The sequence below is a fragment of the Trachinotus anak genome, unplaced genomic scaffold, assembly GCF_046630095.1.
Source record: "Trachinotus anak isolate AG129_WGS33_773 ecotype Australia unplaced genomic scaffold, CSIRO_AGI_Tana_v1 ptg000003l, whole genome shotgun sequence".
Lineage (NCBI taxonomy): Eukaryota > Metazoa > Chordata > Actinopteri > Carangiformes > Carangidae > Trachinotus > Trachinotus anak.
In genome coordinates, this window is record NW_027273854.1 from 23,539,023 (window position 1) to 23,559,032 (window position 20,010).

Genomic DNA, 20,010 nt, shown 5'->3' on the forward strand with positions numbered 1-20,010 from the left:
TTATGAGTGCCAAAGTAAGCTTGTAGTGGTGTATGGAAATGGCAGTAATTTAATGCATACAGGATTTGGGCCTAAACATCCAAAACCACAAATGTGATCTACAAGTCCTCCTCCTACATTCATTAAGAGTGTTCAGTTCAATGGAAATTAAAGTTCTGCTATTGCAAACATTTCAACCCAACTTTTTAAAATTTGGCAGATATTTGCATCTTAACTTTAAATTTGAAAGTTATTCTAAAAGTATACGACAGTAACATAATGACAAAATAGCAAATGAGCAGATGAAAATGTGTTAGTCCAGATAAAACTGAGCCATGATGTATTTACAATGTGGCCAAAGCGATAAGGCTCCATTAGTGTAATGTACTGTAGTGTAATGATGTGATGTTATCTACAGTGGTAGAGGAAATTAGAGAACGCCTTAACGTAGAAGTGCAGCAAAAACAACAGAAGACAACAATTCAGTGAAAGTTGGGATAAAGAAAAATATTACCACAACCACAGTCACAAAGCAGAGCAAACCATACCAACATCTGGCCATGACAGACAGTGATGTTAGCCTCCCTGTATACTCAAGGGTTCTGGCTCAAACTTAAATATGCACAAGCCTCTGTTCTAACAGAGAGTCCTTGGAGACTTGAGTCAAAAGCTGAGTTCTGGCTGAGTGAGACTTACAGCAACAGCACAAAGATGGGGTCAAGTATTAAAAAGGACTTCCATAGCCTTTCCTGTCATTATTATGAGATTCATGACACGCTGTCAAAACATGGAGCACAAAAATTTGCTGTTGACTTACCTAGTTTCTATCTTTGTTTGCTATGTAACTGATCTAGAGATCAGTGCTTGTATGTAACCATTGATTAGCCATCTGTGTGCAATAAAATGTAAACAGATCATAAAATCATGAGGCTGGTGTGGTCTGTGTGCTGTGGTGCCACCCAGTGATCAGATGCAATGTAGCTTGTGTCTATACTTCAGCATCAGGGCCACGTGTAGAGTCCTGAACACAACCCTCATTAATACACATCATATCCTACCATCACCACACACATTGTCTGTATTGTATTGTATTGACTTTTAACACAGTTCTTATATATGGCACTAATGAGGTTGATTGTTTGTTCTCTCATACTCCAGATCAGACTGAAAACACTGATACAAAGGAGGTCGTACTAGGTTGAATGTCACTTAGCATCGTTCAACAAATTGTCTCTTGTCTGCTGTTGGTCCCTGGATTAGAAGACTTCAGTATAGATGGTACACTTTAGACCAGACTTGATACGTGACAAATGTAAATCAGGAGAGAAGACCTGTTGCTAGCTAGTTTTATTTGAAGTGTTGATATTCATAAGAAGATATATTTGTGGTTTTAAGAACCAAAAACCATCTCAGTGTAGTTTTAAATCTCCTCTCTCAGGCTTCTCTCTGGAGCTCTAGTAACAACAGCCAATCAGAAGAGAGGCTCTGAGCCTGAGGCTTTGATACTTTCAAAGTATTAATATAGAACCTAGACCTGCTTTATAATCACAAAGACGTGGAAATATCACTTTAAACAACATGGGACCTTTAAATATTGAGAATCAAATAGATCCAGAATGTCTACTTCCTGTTTTGGGTTGGACAGAAAATACCCAAAAACTGCCTTATGAGACCCAGGAGGCTTTAATGTTTTTAATGTTGTTTTAAGAAGTGTCTCAATCCTGGTAGTGGTTTCCTGTTCCTGGTAAGTTCTACAAGTAAGACATAAAATATACATAATATACAGTACACCACACCCCACCGTTCCTACCTGTCTCCAGCAGTCAGAGCCCCCAGTTTTTCTTCTCCAGGTTGCGGGGGTGAGGTGTCATCCAAAATCCTCTGGACCTGGTACTCAATCTCCCTGGGAGACAGCAGTCGACCTGCCCGGTACACCCACAGGCGAAAAAAGCGCCCCTTGTGGTACACCGCCACAAACTCGCTGTCCTGCCAGTGCTGCAGCACGTCTGTGGAGGAGAGGAGGATTATTCCACTGGCTCGGCAGCGATTTCTATCATCTGCTCTAACAATGATACATTTTACTGAAGTTTACCAATTAAGTTAACAGATTACAGACAAGGCAATTTATGTGTGGGTCAAACTGCAAGTCAAACTTTTGTTTATCACAGATCTTATTTTCTGCACTAATTCAAAAGCATTCAATGTAAAAATCCCATTGGCTTTTTGTCAAGGGAACCATCTCACTACCATCCATCCATCATGCCTGCAGCGCTCTGTTACCTGTTGATTCCCGGAGGACTAGCTCAGTGTATGAACATCAGCTGATAAACAATAAACTGTGTGTGTGTGTGTGTGTGTGTGTGTGTGTGTGTGTGTGTGTGTGTGTGTGTACTTGCTACATAGTAAGGACCAAAAAAAGTATTTTACTAACAGAGTGAGGACATTTTGCAAAAGTGAGGACATTTTGGCCGGTCCTCACTTTTTGAGACACCTTCAAATCACATTTTGAGGGTTAAGACCTGGTTTTAGAGTTATGGTTAGAATTAGGTTTAAGTTAAGGTTAGGGTCAGGGTTAGGGTTAGGCACTCAGTTGTGATGGTTAAGGCTAGGGTAAGGGGCTAGGGAATGCATTATGTCAATGAGTGTCCTCACAAAGATGGAAGTACAAGTATGTGTGTGTATGTGTGTGTGTTACCAGTCTCAGTTCCTGGAGTGCGTGTTGTGTTGAACATCCTTTCACACTGAGCGGCACACAGAGGAATGACAGTACCTGGAACACGACTCTGACACGCAGAGACAGATACACATACACACACACATTTATTATTAATATTTATTGTTTAATGTAACTTCCTCATTGTAATGCCGGTTTCACTTTGTATCATTTCTAAACTAAAAAGGAAGACAGTTATAAATATAGAGTGGGTGTAGAAAAGAATCACCTCCTTCAAAACATTCAGTTTGAGTGATCTCTACAATTCATGTTCTCTAAAACCCTCTGTCTCTGTGCTGTCAACAAAATGTGTGTGTTGTCACAGTAATCAGCCAACATGCTGGATGCTGAATAGAATTCATGTAGAGTATATTCCAAACCTGACTCTTTGTTTTTGTTTAGCTCTCGTGGCTACATTTATATTTATAGTGTGGTACATTTTCCATTAATCATGAGTGAGAAATTTTTAGAGCAACCAAAATCCTTTACAATGCATCCAGAGAGTATTCAGATTCAAATATTTTTCACAGTTTATGTTGCTCAATTGTTTTGTTTTTTCACTCAAAAAAAATTTACACTCAATATCCCACAATGACAAAAGCAAATTTCAGAATTTTCTATTTTTAAAAAACTGGAATAATGTTTTATTAAGTATTATATTATTCAGACTCTTTGCTTTGACGCTTGAAATTTAGCTCAGGTTCCTCCCATTCCTCTCGATCATCTTTGAGATGTTTCTACACCCTGACTGGAGTCCACCACCTGTGGCCAGTTCAACTGATTGGACATGATTTGTGAGTCTATATAAGGTCTCACAGCTGACAATGCAGATCAGAGCAGAAACCGAGCCATGAGGAGGAAGAAACTGCTGCAGTGCTCAGAGACAGGATTGTGTCAAGGCTCAGATCTCAGAAGTTTGGAACAACCAATCACAGCCCGGCAAAACTGAGTGACGAGAGGAGAAGGGTCTTGGTATAAAAGACCGAGAACCCGATGGTCAACTCTGGCTCAGCTTCAGATGGGACAACCATCACTGCAGCACTCCACCAATCTGGACTTTAAGGCAAAGTGGCCCGACACATCACCTGCCCAATATCATCCCAGTGGTGAAGCATGGTGGTGGCAGCATCATGATGTGGGGGTGTTTTTCAGCAGCAGGGACAGGGAGACTGGTCAGGGTCAAGGGAAACTTGAGCGAAGCAGGTTCAGAGAGATCCTTGATGAAAACCTGATGCGGAGCACTCAGGACTGGGCTGAAGGTTCACTGTCCAACAGGACAATGACCCTAAGCTCACAGCCAAGACAACACCGGCGTGGCTTAGAGTGACCTAGTCAGAGTCCTGAATTGAACCCAGTCGGACATCTCTGGAGGGACATGAAAATGTCTGTCCACCAACCGCCTCCATCCAACCTGACACAATCCCTAATCCAGATGTGAAAAGCGCCTGAATACTTATGTCAATGTGATTTCAGTTTTTCCTTTTTAATAAATTTGCAAAAAAATTTAAAATTCTGTTTTGGCTTTGTCACTATGAGGAAATGCGTGCAGAATGGTGAAGGGAAAAATAAACTTAAATAATTTTAGCATGAAGCTTCAACATAACAAAATATGAAGAGGGGTCTGAATACATACTGGATTCAGACCCCTCTTGTGTAAGATTATTTTCTCTTTGGTCTGTCCTCTGAGGGAGTTCAAGACATTGGGTCATTTCCAAAATTAAAGTGAGCCCTCGCTACCTAAAAGTTTCTTCTCTTCCTGACTGTTTGCACTGATGTCAGCATTGATATCACAACTAGACCTCACTCACTCCTTCACTACAGTTTTCCCCCCTACAACAACTAAAAATGTGTTTGATAATATAGATATTACAGCTACACACATGCAATTCAGCCCATCAATCCATCAACAGTGCAGTATGCAGTCTTACCGGTTTGAGTTCCTCCCGGTTTACCTTGCGGCGGTAGAGCAGTAGGGCAGTGATAGTGTTTCCTGCTCTGGCAGCCTGCACCGGGGTCGGGGTCACATACAAGAAGTCCTGCACAGAGAACAAAATTACAATCTCAAGATTTATGACTGTCAAGACATAGAAACAAACAGAAGAAGAGTTAACTGTTACATAATTCTCTTATCTAACTGTAGATAAGATGAGATGATAAGAGTGGACAGAGGGTTAAGAGAGGACTTAAGGACCACTTAAACCAGGACAGGAAGTTAAGGAAAGGCAAGACACCAGGACAGAAAGACACAAAGATGAGCAAAGCTGATGAATGAGAAAGAGATGCTCCCTTTCATTTTGGCTCAACCCTATCCACAAAGTTTGTCTTTTTCTATGTTGTAAAACTGATACAGCAACTGGTTACCATGCCATAGTAGTTACTGTTGACCATGATAGGACCTCTGCTTCTCAAGTAGATGTATTCCTCCCACCAGTCGCTCACCTGTAGCCAAAACAGGACATTAAATTTGTTCTTCTATTCAAACAAAACAAAAGGACAAAACACTTTTTTGCTACAAAGAGCTACTAGATTCTATGTGTTTAAACAGAAAATATCATAGCTTTCCAAAACTCTGTCGAACATCTGTCGCTGATAAAAAAGAAAAATGGTCATTTATTGAAATGAAAATGTCACAGATTTTCACTTTACACAGTCATTTCCTTTAAAGGTCAGAGACATTGGCAGAGCCTCAGGGAATGTAGTCCCCTATTAAAAGCCTGTGAACAGAAAAAAATATTTACAACAATACTATAGAATGTAGGGTGATATTAAAAGCTATAGTTATAACACAATAAAAAAGAAGGCAGGGAAGCAATTAATTGAAGAAAGGCTAAATATCTTAATGTGCTCAATATGTGCACAAATCCAGGCACTAAAGCTTGAGGAGGAACACCAAGATTGAAAAATACTGAACATTTTTTAATTCTGGCATCTCTTTCAGTACTTGTGTAATACAGAGACAGAGTTATTATACCTCAGCACAAAAAAAACTTGTTTCTTGCATGAAGGAATGCCTCTAGATGATCTGTTTGTGGAAGAAGGTGATGGATTTATCTAGTCAGTTCACAGAGGTTCCTCTTAACTCCAAACTCTGGATATTGAAATAATCAATAATTATGTCTGGGACATACCCCCCTTCTTCCATTATTATCATCATTATTATTTCATGATTGGTTATTTCATTTTATTCTTTATTGTTTGTTCATTATCATATCTGTTGTATCATTGTACTTATATGTGCCTTCTTGTTTGAAAAAATGGCATATCTGCCTTTATTGAATTCATCCCTGGTTTAATCTACACCCAGTGAGTGTGCCTTGTGACCGTATTTGAACACATGCAACATAATTGTGTGAGGTTTGTGTAACATGTTCATGGTGAACTATCCAGCAGTGGCTTGTGCCTTTAACTGTTGGGAATGTTACGCCCCTTCTTCAAACTCAACAAGATTTACATTTTGAGGAGAGTAGCAGGATAAGAGAGACTCTGAGGAAACGCAAGACTCAAAGAAAAATACAGCAGTGCACGTTTACTACGACCATTAGTCTCTGATGGGTCAGAGTTCACATGTGCACTGGGTGGTGCATGTGGTGTCAATAGCCTGTTTCATTTATTGTGGGTTTTTGTTTGTTAAACTGTGTGAGTTTATGTTTGGTCCCTTTGATGAATTCCAGTGAAGTTAGACCGAGGAAGGCTGAATGGATGCGTGTTTATAAATGGTAGACTGCTGCAGCTACAAAGAATGTGTTTACTGACATATTTGGTGTGGTGTGTCCTGCAGGTCTGCAGACTCAGCATGATCTTGTTCTGCTAGTGGCTGGAGGCTGACATTAGGGTATGAATGTGAAAGTGAACTGTCATAACAAGGGTGTACCAGGGTGTGTGTGTGTGTGTATACTTACATAGTTTGTGGCCCACAGAGCTTTAAGTTTCAGGTAGCGCTGGAGACGGTTACCCAGGCTGGACTCAAACTGGTTGCCCAGTTCAGTCATCCGTTTAAACTCGTGATCAGTCAACAGAGGGCGAACGGACTCAAGGTACTGAGAGAGAGAGTCAGTCACAATCAGGCTCTTTGGTTTGGGGTAATGTGTTATTTCATTATTTCATTTATATGAATGTATGAACAGCACATAGACAGAGAAGATGAGCCAAACAAAGGTGTGAATTGAAAGCAATCCATAAATATATCTCTTCGCATGTGTGTTTACTCACCCTGCTCAGTGTGTCTTTGATAGTGGGAACAGGCAGGTGAGGGAGAGAGGTTTGATAGCTGTACAGCAGAGGCTTCCTGCTTGATAATAACCTCACGAGACTCTGTGGAAGACAAAGAGAGATAGATATTTAACCATTTCAAATATAACAGATGTGACATGTGGATGAAAACATATTTTTACATGTTTTATTGTGAGTAACCTCAAAATGATCTTTAAGATGTAGTGACTATAGTCCCTGCCTTTTGTAAAGCTTCTTGTACACATTATCATTTTGTTATAATTTTGTTCCCTACAAGTAAAAAAATGATATTAAGGCTGCTATCTTATGTCCATGATCTAAAACAAACTGCAGAGTAGCATCAGGAGGGAGCTGTGACATCAAGCAGAAGTACGTCTTACCACCCAGACTTTAGTGGTGTTGGAAATTCGGCCATGCTGCTCAAACATCCACTGGTGATAGGACAGCAGCAGCTTGAGGCAGAACCTGAGCGCGAGGATGAGGGAGAGCCACAGCAGAGTGCTGAACACCAGTGCTGACACCATAGTCTGACCCTGGGCACTGAGGGAGACATGGAGACTGGACAGAGGGAAGGGCAAAGTAGCATTAGCACATTAATACTACAAAGTGGTATAAACCATTTATTCAAGTCAGGTGTTTCCAACCTAGAAATAGAGATATGACTGTCATCTGTCCAAACCTGTGCAGCATTACAACCAGAAGAGGGCACATAATCCACAATGTATATAGTGATGAGACCAATGACAGACGCAGAGACAGTAATCTGTAAATGGCCATGAGTGCAACCTAACTACCTCAAATAATGGATCTCTTTTGCAAAACTAAAAAAAAAAATAAAAAGTGCATGAGAGTCTAAATCCATCCCACATTTCTAATGTTACATCACACTGCGAGGAAACACAAGTAAACTTTACAAAAGTACAACAGCAACATCTGCTGGGTCAATGAGGAAGTGACCTTTTGAGATTTTTTTTAGAATTACACATAAAAAAAAGAAAAGAAACTTGAATATAGAAAAAGGAGTGTGAAGACAAAATGGCACAAAAACAATGAAATTATAATAATCTGTTGGTATTATATATTAGAGAACATAACTTCACTGTCTCACTCTTAACCTATGAAATTTAAGTTAACCACAGCAGCTAAATTTTGACATGATAGTACCACTTCACTCAGGGGTCAATCTGACAGACAATCTTTTAAGAATGAATGACAATCAAACAGTCTATGGCCAAACAGGCCATGACATTAAGTGCTGCACTACACTCTGAGGTGTTAAAGTCCAAATACCCATAAGCCCCTAATTTACACAGCATCATTCAGGCACGAGGAGATTCAGAGTGCTTTACAGAGGCATGGAAATATATTAAATATTAAACTTTAAGATGACATTAAATTGCATTTAAAAACAACAAAAACTCATTTGAATTAACACTTAAGTAAGACATATTAAGATTGCATAAAATCAGGTAAGAAACTTTCTCTTTATCATGAAAACTTTTCTTTTTCATCTAAATTAAATTATATTATGGTCCCATTCAGAGGGAAATAGACGATAAAGCAGTGTATGCATTACGGCGGGGCTACTATGTGATTGACAGACTTTACCACATGCAGCGACCTGCTTGACAATAAGGATAGAGGACAGAGCAGGTCAGATCCACCCCTCACTCCTCCTCAGCTCCACTTTCTCATCCAAATATGGTTTCTTCTGGTTTCAAAAAACCAAGATGGCGACGGTCAAATTACAAACTCAAGGCTTCAAAATGACCGATGGGTAACGCCACGGTGGGTTGCCACTTGGTCACAGCATAGTCTTCCAGTTCAAATAAATCAGCTACCCACTGACATCAACACTTATAACAACATTTCAAAGAAGCTGTCAAATTCCTATCCTCTATATGGAGCTGTCATTTTCAGCTGTTCACTGTGAGTTAAAGGATTTGCTGCTGTTTGTCTTCATCACCTCTATCAATATGCCACATACATGTATGTATAATGTATTGTATGCAATATACACATGACAGGACCTGATGCAATATCATACCACATCTAATGACAAGAAAAACAAACCTGTAATCATTCAAAAGTATTGAACTGATTTGCACGGAACGCCGTGGAAGGATGAGACATTAAATTTTGGTGCTGATCCGGTAAAAGGGGTAAATCCAGGAATTTCTTTTTAACCTTGCAAGACAGGACATTTTTCTCAGGAAATAAAGTTTGGATCTTGATGTAGAAAATCAGACATATTGGTGTTGAAGTCTATGACATGAGGTTTAGGTTGGAGTATATGAATGTTTGTGCTTGGTGGAGGTGTGTGCTCTGCTGACAGCCACTCTAGTTCCTCATGTTATCAGGGTGGAATGTGGCAGGTTAGACAATGACTCAGCAATGTTGTAAGTATGTCAGGCAACAGTTAGTGTATAGACTGGGAGAAAAGTAGTGGAAAGGTGAAGTGAGGCACCACACCCACGCTGCTCCGTAATGACTCATCAGATTTATATGTTACTAACATCTGTTTATTTGGATCAGCCAAACTCCACCCCTTCACCCTTTCACTTCCTTTTTAAAGTGGAGCTGTGACTTTAACAATAACAATATATCGGCTGATGTATGTCCCTTAGATTTTTTTTTTTCATTTATAAGGAACAAAATATGTAGTAAGCAGGACATTTTATAGCATAATTATCAACTTGTCACACCAATGGTAATGTATCTGCCATAAGCTAATATTGGCCAATATCTGCCTGGCAGTTTTTTTGCTTTGCATTGCTAATTTAGACAACATCAAAGTGATCAGCCAATTTTTAATGTTGGAGTTTATATTATGTGCTAATCTGGTAATCTCCAAGTCATACAAACAAACCAAACAACTATCAATCTTTGATAAATCAAATCAAAACTGGTGTTAAGAAGCTACCACATGGAAATGTCTACATTCTGCAGCAGACATTTCAATATTTGCATCCAGCTGATTGTGAATAGCTCTTAGAGAGAAGCACAAGCAATTTGTGCCACAGTAGAATAACATTAAATTCATGGTTCACCGACTTTATATGCTAAAAACCCATACATGTCCCTATATCAAGGGTGATGTTGTCATATATCAACTATAAGGCAATATGTTATTATCAGATATATACATCCCCTGGATATATAAGGACATTCATTTATAACATATAAGAAATACCCATAGTAAAATCTGTATATGTACATATTAAAAACATCTACATGAAGAATTTTTAGATAACATGTTTTGACTATATATGGTAATGATATATATATTTGGTTTATGTATGAATTTATTTTAATAACAAACTGTACATATCAAAATTATTTATGTTTATACATGTTTTTCTTTTGTTTCTCTTTTAAACATGTCTTATCTTCCCAGTCTGGTAAAATGGTCTCAGACTTTTTGAACCCACAGTATATAATATCAACATGTATCGACAGGTTGGGGATGGATATACATTTATGTAACTTATGTTTACAATATAAACATACATATTTGTATATGCTAAACATATATGTCAATGTATGTAATTATTCCAATTTCTGATAGGTTTCATATATAACTTTTACATGTCTTTTTATTTTACATGCACATATATTTCATGTATGCAAATTCAATATATGTACGTTATTACATTAGTGTATGGGAAGAAGACATCAGTCATATAAAGAAGGAATCAAATAATCCTGGTCTCTTGAAAAGTGTGTGTGTGTGTGTGTGTGTGTGTGTGTGTGTGTGTGTGTGTGTGTACCTTAGCGGGAGGTGTTGCTGTATCTTGGCGATGAGCCCCATGCTTGGATCCGAGCGCATGTACATGATGGCCAGGATTGCTATGGCGACAAAGAGCCAAGAGGAAGGGCTGGCGGGGTACACTCCCTTAATCACCCTGTTCTGTTACCACAGAAGAAGAAACAACAGGCACTGTGATTAGTGAAACAGGGTCAAAACTGCAGAAAACAAGGGTTAATATGAAAAACAACAAGCGGAGAGAGAACATTTGCGGAACTGATGCTCCCTTCTCATTAAGTTAAGAGTTTAACTTTATGATCTTGACAGGAAAAAAAATAAATAGATTTTTGTGGGTTTTGGCCTCACAACATGTACTGGAACATGTTTACATGATTACATGATGAGCAGAACTAGTAAAGAGATTTGAGAAGTTAGTTTTTGAGCACGACTACAACAACAACAACAACAACACACAACTGCACATGCACATATTAACAGCTGTCTTTGTCACCCCAGCATGGGAAAACATGCATGTCAGTACATGTTAGGAGAGACTCATCATTCCTAACCTGTACAGATGGGAATTCACAACCTGTAATAAGGCTGTGTGCCTTCATCTCACACCCTTCACACACAAATTACATCCCTACACACCTCCTCTAGCTCATCTCACACACAAAGGTTTAGACAAAGTAGTAAAAGCCAAGTGATGACAGGACAAATGTAAAAAATGAGGAGAAGCCCTGCACATGTACACACACATACACACGCAAGGATTTCCCATCGTGCTCACCCTCATGCGGCTGACTCGTTTCTTCCATGACCGGACTCCGGACAGGTAGATCTGGTTCAAGGCCTGGTAGGACAGCTGCAGGTCAATACCCTCTGGCGTTATGGTGAACTGGAACGCCACAGCCTGGTGGGCCTCCGCCATCACTGCAGAAACATGAATGGACAAGAAGTTAAACACAAATGTCACTCTCTGAATGTTTTTTTATAGTATTTAAAGCCTGCAACTTGAAAATATTCATCACGTCACAGTGTCAATGGGATAATTTTATGTTTTCATAACCTGTAAATAACTGGCTTTTAATTAGTTTCATGACATTAACTGTCCAGAGCAGCTAGTTTCATAAGCCAGCAATCAGCTCAGTGTGTTTTCTCTCTCTCTTCTATGAAGGCTCTGTGTGAAAATACTCGAGTAATTTAATGTGTCAGAGGAATGTTGTTGTCTCACTGAATCGTGCCACTGAGGAAAAACACTCTTTTGTGTCTTCCTCTGTTTAACAGTAGGTTTAGTTGGTAGACGAACAACTTGAACCAAAAGCTGAAAAACAAAGCCCCATAATTTTTTGTCATTTTCAAACTGATTATATTTAAAAATCATTAAATACTTAGCGTTTATCTGGGGCACCACAAAACTGTGAGTGTTGAGCTTCAGTGAGTCGTATACTGTTCAATATGTGTCAGTGCGTCCTTATATTGCTGATCAAGGTTGCCATGACAACTCTGCACTTTAACTGAAAGTGACTGTGCAAAGGTAATGGTCAAATTGATGGGAAGTCATTTTTCTTTGTATCAGGGTTGATTTACTTTATGAGGAGAAAAATGCTCAGTGTTTGTTCAGATCAGGAAACACAGCTCTGCCTGCGGTTGATATACTGCACAGTATCCTGGAGCCATGCCCAAGCAACCACCAGCCTCTGTTAGACATGAATTATTAATACGTATGAGCTACAAGCTCTGGCATCATTCTGGCAGGAGGATGTAAGTGAACAGACTCAGTAAACAAACCGATAACATGATGCAAGGGTATGGTCCAGACCCAGGGCACTGGGCTATTCTTGTGAATGTACATCCATTTTATCAGCGTAACCACAGGTTCGTACAACAAGTTACACCGTCAACAGATCAGCAGAGTCACATCTGTTCCTGCACAGATGTGGCAACTACAACAACCAAAAAACAACTAATCCAGTTTTGTGAAAAATGCAACATTCACCACCCCACTTCTTGACAAATATTTTCTTGCAAGCTGTTATTTTCACAAACTACGTGACATGCAAAGTTTTCCAAAGCAGGAAAAGCACAGACATAATTAAAAACAAATGATGGCTGGATTCCCTTTAGCTGCATTAGTTTCAGGGTCCTGGTAATGTGTATGCTGACTCACTGTCACACTGTCATGGCTTGTTAGGACACTTGAACAGAATGGAGCATTTGTTAATGTTAAAGCTGGAGTACAAGATTTTTATGTATAATATATAGTCATTTATTCTTCATACACCAATAAATCCTTTCAGCAGCAGGTATCTCTCTATATTCTGCAGTATAGAGTTATATGGTTTTAAATATCCTGTCCTGTGCTGTGCAACTATAACGATGCATTTTACGTCAACCAGCAAGTTTGCCAGAGCTGAAGACGGTGTTCTGTTGTCTATATGTACATTATTAACATATCTGGTGGCTCAGTTAAGCAGCCAACAGACAGACGCATTATTTCTTGCAACACAGTACAATATGCTGAAGGTTCCTTGGTGAAATATTTTATTATTATTTCATTGAAATATGTGGATAGTAACCTTCAGCGTGTTGTACTGTGTTGCTTGGGGGACACATCCAGGAAACAATACTCAGCCATCTGTTGGGTGCTTGAGTTGATATGTTTATTATGTACATACAGACAACAGAACGTGGTGGACCGTAGCCATGGAGACGGAGCAGCTACAGCAGCAGGAGTATGGTGGAGCCTTTGGCAGAAAAACTAAGGAAACGTCCAAGAAAAGCCTCTGATGCTCCAGATAAAAAAAGAAACTCTGCGTTCAGAGGAAGGATTACAGTCTAAAAAAGAAAGTGATCGACGGTGAGGACAGACACTGGTTACTATTGGTGTGGCTTTTAGAGGGAGAAGGGACTGAGACAGACGTGGATGTCGCCTCACTGCTGGTGGACAGGCTGACATTTGTAAGAGATCTGGATTCGGCTTCGTGGCTATAACTCTAATCAGTAACATCTGTGCTTTTCCTCAAGTCAAAATGTCTGCTGTGAGAAAGGCCCCAACATCATCACGACACCAACAACGTTTCAGTTTATGTTGCTGATGCTTCCTAATCAATCACATCATGTTTCCAATGTTAAAACTAAATAATGACTGTGAGTGAATAAATCTCAGCCAACATTAAAAGATCATTTGGGGGTGGTTGCAACATTTTTTATTTCCTTTTTTTTTTAAGATTATTTTTTGCCATTTCTGCACTTCTTTTTTATAGTGACCGTAGAAAAAGACAGGAAAGGCTTGAACCCAGATATAGTACCTGCTCCACATGGTCCGCTACCGGGGTGAAACCATTTTTTTTCTTTGTTAGATAGAAAAATAATAATAATAATAACAATTCATCCTGGAGTATCCTACCTACCAAGTGAGCCAGTTGAAACAGAACCTGTGTCAGGGTTTCTGCAGGGTTCACAAAGCTAATTTAAGACTTTCAAGATCAATTTAATACCTTCTTAATGATCATCCGGGCCAAAGTATGACACCATGATGGAAAACCAGTAGGGACAATATGGCCTTCAGTTATTTATTATATTACATCAGAATTTCAAATTATACTAGCAAATAGATATTAATGAAATTAACCTGACATAGACTGGGATAATCACCAGAAAATGGATGGACAAATTAAATATAAGGAATTCCTTTCAGTTTTTACTAAACTTAACACTTGACCATAGTGGGACAAGGAGGTTCCCAGCAACAGTAGCTAGCAGTATTGACAGTGTTTGCTTTAGGCCTGCTGGTGTCGACTGAAATACCACAAAAAAAGACTGAGCAGTGTCCTGCACACACAATCCACTGTCACAACAAATCCACCTTTATTTTATATCTACAATAACATCTCCTGACAGCTCACAGTCATATACAAAAACATTTCATGACCAAAACTACTGCCCTACTGCTTGGAAAAAAGAAATACTTAAGACTTTATAAATTAAATTGAAGACTTTTAAATATTATATAAGGCATTTTGGGGGGGAAATGAACAAAGTGATTTGAATTCAAGAGTTGTGTGTATAATTCTGTATATAACTATTTTTGGGCAAATATAACTTTTATCCTCTGTCCTACTCTTTATCTTTGGGCATTTCATACTTGGACTAATTGGAGTCTTTTCCAGCATTTCCTACTCAGATGACAGTTTCCGCACTGCCAAATACCGGCTTTCTGCAGATGATATGACACAACATCCGGGTTAATTTCAGCAGCATCTCTATATTCCTTATCTGGGTTTAGTTACTTTTGTCTGGAACATCTATAATTGTGCCTTCAGCAGCAGACGGACAGCGTGGCTACACCAAACTGAACCAACAGAAATCTGACAAAGTTCCCCTGCTAGGTTGGTTTGTTTCTGAATTCCTTCACTTCCTCTTCAGAGTGTGGACGACAAATAACAGAAGCTTTTAGTCATTGCTGTGTCTCAATTTCTACAGGCTAAATGTATAATGACAACTCAGAAACCTTTGTGTCAGGTCCAAAAAGCATCCCAGGTTTTTCACTGTGTGTGTGTCTGCGCGCGCATGTGTGTGTGAGTGTGTGTGTGACAGGACAGGAAAGGAGCTCTGAGGCCCTGCACTGCTAAAAGGCACAATAATGCACAGCTGTTGCAGATGAATGAGGCCTCTGGCACACACAGGATGATGACATGACAACTATATAGTAACAGTCACAAAACCTACAGAAAGTAGGTCAACATATAATCCCTATGAGGTCGTTTGCCAGAGTCTGTGTGTTTGTGTGTGTGTGCAGCCCTGTCATCTCTTCTCCTTCTCTCTGTCCAGCCGAGCGATTGATTGCTGCATATTTCTCACTTCCCACAGCTATTTCACTGTTTGTGCCTGAATGAAATGGAGACAATGAACGTGGGAGGAAAAGTGTGGGCCTTTTAAGTGGCTTGCAGTTGCTAATGCTTTAGCTGTGTACAGTTTTTGTGCACTTCGGAGGCCCTCCAAACGATTAGCATTGCCCTAAACTTTACTTAATTCTGGTTTTAACCCAAAAGCTGAACCTTTATCTTGACCATTGCCTATATTCTTAACTCCAACCAGAACTAGTACATTGTCATGAAGCAGTGACTGGCCAAAACCAACTGACTTTTCAAAAATCATCACTTTTGCCAAGGAAGTTCTGTACAGAGGCCAGTCTAGAGCTCAATCCTGGGTAGGACACGATAGGTAGGACGGCTTTTAATCTAAACACAAGGGTTTGGAAAATGTTGTCTAATTGCAACATACCCATATCCATGAGCTTTTTTTGTCTGCTTCTGCTCACAACACCGCAGCGCTCAGTGTCATGACACTTCTCCAAATATAGTTCCACTTTGTGCCTCTAACATTACGGCTGCCATTAAACTGGGGTCACAGACCTGAGCATCTGAATTTCTTTCACTGAAAATAGATACCTGGAGACATTTTAACAACACAAGCCGTTACATCCATTCATGCAACACTAATTCATGAGTAAGGGGGTTCTGACTGTGCTACAAAATATTTAAAAACAAAGCTGAGTTGTGTGGTATATTCTTGCCAAACTATACGTTAGCGTGTGAATGTAAATTGTCAGACGAAGCAGACAAACAGGTTGTACCTGCCGGAGCGGAGCGGGGAGGCGGCGGCGGCGGCAGCGGCAGCGGGGCGGCGGCAGCGGGGCGGCAGCGGGGCGGCAGCGGGGCGGCGGGCCATTCAGGCAGGCTGCCTGCGCGGGCACGGGGGACGGCGGGAAGAGATGCGCGGGCACGTACTCACACATGTACACATACACAGTACACACACAGTACACTCACAGAGTACACACAGAGTTCACGCACAGTACACACAGAGTACACACACAGTACACACAGAGTACACACAGAGTACACACAGAGTACACACAACACTCACAATAACGACAGTGTAATGTAAATGGACAGGCCGCAGGCTGTTGTTGACCGAGTACACCGAGGGGATGAAATCGTTTCCCGGCTCAATGAGTTGGCTCTATAGAGAGTTTGTGTTTGTTTGTGTTCTCTCACCAACGGCCCAACGTTAGCTAACAACAAACACACCAAACACGCGGCTAACGTCAGATGTCTATCTTCGTGTATGCGGCGCCATAATGAGCTTATGGGTCTGTCTAGTTTGAACCTCTGTGACAGGTGAACGGCTGCTGTGAACCCGGCTGAGACCTGTGCCGGTAAATGTTCAGCCTTTAACCTCGGGCAGCTTCAAGGAACAATAACAAAGCTGATGTTCACAAACGGATCTGTCAACAACCGTCCACAGTGAGGACTAGTTTGAATGTGACTGATCCCAGACCAGTTTCGTCAGAGAACAGAGTTACTGTGCATCACAGCCACGCTGCTCTCCATCACCCCAGCCGGCGTGGCTGGACAGACTCCCCCCGCTGCCAGAACAACACGGCTAAAGCAGATACTACGTCCATGACTTCTGTTTGAAAAAGCACGGTGCATTAGCGCACGCACACACACACACACACACACACACACACACACACACACACACACACACACACACACACACACACACACACACACACACAGCTCTGTAGCCTCTTGTAACATCACTGTTACTCAACACGCAGTGGTCCATTCATGCTCAGCACCATCTCCCACCCTGCGCGGTGCACGAAAGTAGAGCAAAATGAGGAGGAGAGCCTGGACCAGCAGCTTGTTGAGAGCCGATTAAACACAATGAAATGTTTACCTGAAGTGTCTCTCGGTGGGTTCTCTCGGTGGGAAGGCTGATACAGAAACGACCCCTCCCTGCTTCCTGGGCCTGCAGCCGCGGAGCGCTCAGTGAGAGCGAGTGCACCCTCCACCCAGCCACCGGGCAATCACTGCCACGACCAGGGCGCAAAGATGGTCTGTGTGAGAAGATGACTCACTCGCACACTCAGTCGAGCAGCCAGGAGGGCTGAACTACGGCTGTGTACATGTAGGCGTTAACTTTGACGTATACGCTGTAGCTTGGAGGCAATAAGATGTGATGAGACAAGACCATAAAATACATAATATCTTTTTTTGCCTGGTAAAATAATTCATAAGTAAAGGTGTAGTCGTAAGTCATTTCGTTCTTGTATTAATTCGCAAGCTGTATTGCAGCAGCATTGCAATATATTTGATGGAAAAATACATATTGTTTCGTTGAGCTTTAGCAACTCGAATTCTTCAAAAACATTATTATTATTGTTATTATTATTATTATTATTATTATTGATACTTTATTAGTGTCAGAGTCAAAGTGAGAGCTCTTTCCTTTCGGATTCTCCGTGCAGGAAGCTGTAAATGACGTCAGACGAGGCCCGCATGCCTCAGGAGGTCGCGCACAGGTCTGGTTCGGTAAGTTTCACACACATAAAGGGAGAGTAACACAATTCATCCCGCAGGTCACCAGACCTTTGGGTGAATTTACAGAGCATATGGAGACTCTTGAAAGACTCTACAAAACATATGGTGAACGGGTTTTATGGGTTTTTCTCATTCTCACTGTTCTGTAGCTGTTTATACCGATTTGGCTTTTATGTTTTTTTCTTATTATAATATATTATTAATGCTTTTTATTTATTTATTTTAAGTATATTTTTACTGCTTTTATTTATTTTGTCACTCTTCTCTTGACTCTATGTTCAGAACTATGTTGAGCACATATTTGGACTGCTTGTATATTGTTTTTCAATAAAGATTGGAGAGAAAAGTATGATGTATATATTCTGTAAATGACACATAGAACTGCATTTGTTTTGTTTTACTGTTCCGGGAAGCGTCACATTTTTTACATAGTTGTAACCTTACATCACTGCAAGCCTTCCTGTTTCACATTTACCTTCTCCCCACTTCTTAAAGGAAAAAAAAGGTAAAAAAAAAAAGAAAAAACTAAATTAAAAAATTGAATTTAAAATAACCCCTTTCCACCCCTTTCCACTTAAGAAAAACCTATGTATTACACATTATAAGACATATACAGGTATGTGTGTATAATTGTTTTTCTAAGTATATAACTTTTTTAAAAGTATATAGGTAAAAATATCACATCATAAAACTACAAACATCCAAAATCTCACCTGCTTAGTGCAGACACCATGTCTGACCAAAGCCGTAGCAAACATTTTAGAGTCACTGAGGCAGGAGTCCAGCATCCCCAGTGCAACACATCACCCTGGGAAATATTAAGGGTAACCACTGAGAAGCTTTCAAAACTTTCAGATTATTACTTTTCTCATTCTAATTTAATCATTTAACTATTAAATTATATATTCTGTATATTAGTATATATAATCTTTTTTATAGACACACATATACTTCACTGCACAATGCAAAAAAGCTGATATAAAAAGCACTGTTTACAACAACAATAAACTTTTGTCGAGAAATAGAAGCGACAGTAATGCAGTTAGCTTAGCAAGACGCCTGGAAATGTCGAATGTCCTCTCCTGTGAAGCTGACTCCACTACATGTCGTTTCTACACTTTGGTTGTTGTACAGATTAATCAAACAAGATAAAACATGCCAATCAGGGAGCATTAGAGGTGATTATGGATTTTCCTTCCTTCAGAGAGTCGGGCTGGCTGTTTCCTCCTGCTGTTTTCAGTCTTTACGCTAAGCTAAATGGCTGCTTGTAGTAGCTTTACGTTAACTGCAGCCTGCATGAGTGATATCAATCTCCTCATTTAGGTCTCAGCCCAAAAGTGAATACAAGTATTTACTAAAACGTTTAACTGCCACACTGCTCACTCAAAAGCTACTGCTGGTATCTCCACTTGCACCCCAGCATCCATCCAGGTATGGTATCATCATGCCGCACTTCAGCTCAGTTGAACTTTATAGCTGTGACCCAATTTAGCAACCACATCCTTTCGGAAGACGGGGCCTTCCTAGAGCACGATGAAAGGATGAACTCAAACCCTTACCGTTGCTTCACAAAGCACCACTTGTGTTGTCTAAGAATGCCTTGACAACATTTTTTTTTTTTTTTTACAAAAATTTGGTTTTAAGGCCCCTGGTTTTTTTTAACACTTGTATTGTTAGCTGTTGAACTGAACTGAAACCTAATACTTATATTTAAAAGTATAATCATGGGGCTCTCTGTCGGTGTTGTTTGCTGCTAAATTTTCTTTACCAGCGTGTAATGACTTTTGGGAAAGGTTAGACCACAAAGGACACACCCCATGTAGCCTTAATAGCCCAGGAAAAGAAGGCTGCTTTTCTCAGCTGCATTTGAAGGGGCCTTTGAAACAGGACCGTCTAGTTGCGCCACTGTGACACAATCAGTCTTCAAATGTAGCCTTTGA

At 40.2% G+C, this 20,010-nt stretch overlaps 1 protein-coding gene across 1 annotated transcript in view; it reads right to left on the reverse strand.

The window, feature by feature from the left end:
* cpt1a2b (carnitine palmitoyltransferase 1A2b) overlaps nucleotides 1–17,595 on the reverse strand; it is a 48,465-nt gene extending 30,870 nt beyond the window's left edge. Inside the window, exons 1-10 of the mRNA XM_071474725.1 lie at nucleotides 17,427–17,595; nucleotides 11,464–11,606; nucleotides 10,693–10,832; nucleotides 7,303–7,480; nucleotides 6,902–7,003; nucleotides 6,592–6,729; nucleotides 5,054–5,131; nucleotides 4,621–4,728; nucleotides 2,675–2,762; nucleotides 1,790–1,985 (exon numbers count right to left, since the gene is read on the reverse strand). Coding sequence (XP_071330826.1) covers nucleotides 1,790–1,985; nucleotides 2,675–2,762; nucleotides 4,621–4,728; nucleotides 5,054–5,131; nucleotides 6,592–6,729; nucleotides 6,902–7,003; nucleotides 7,303–7,480; nucleotides 10,693–10,832; nucleotides 11,464–11,604 — 1,169 coding nt within the window. The 5' untranslated portion in view covers nucleotides 11,605–11,606; nucleotides 17,427–17,595. The remainder of the gene's footprint in view (nucleotides 1–1,789; nucleotides 1,986–2,674; nucleotides 2,763–4,620; nucleotides 4,729–5,053; nucleotides 5,132–6,591; nucleotides 6,730–6,901; nucleotides 7,004–7,302; nucleotides 7,481–10,692; nucleotides 10,833–11,463; nucleotides 11,607–17,426) is intronic.
* Nucleotides 17,596–20,010: the final 2,415 nt, after the last annotated feature.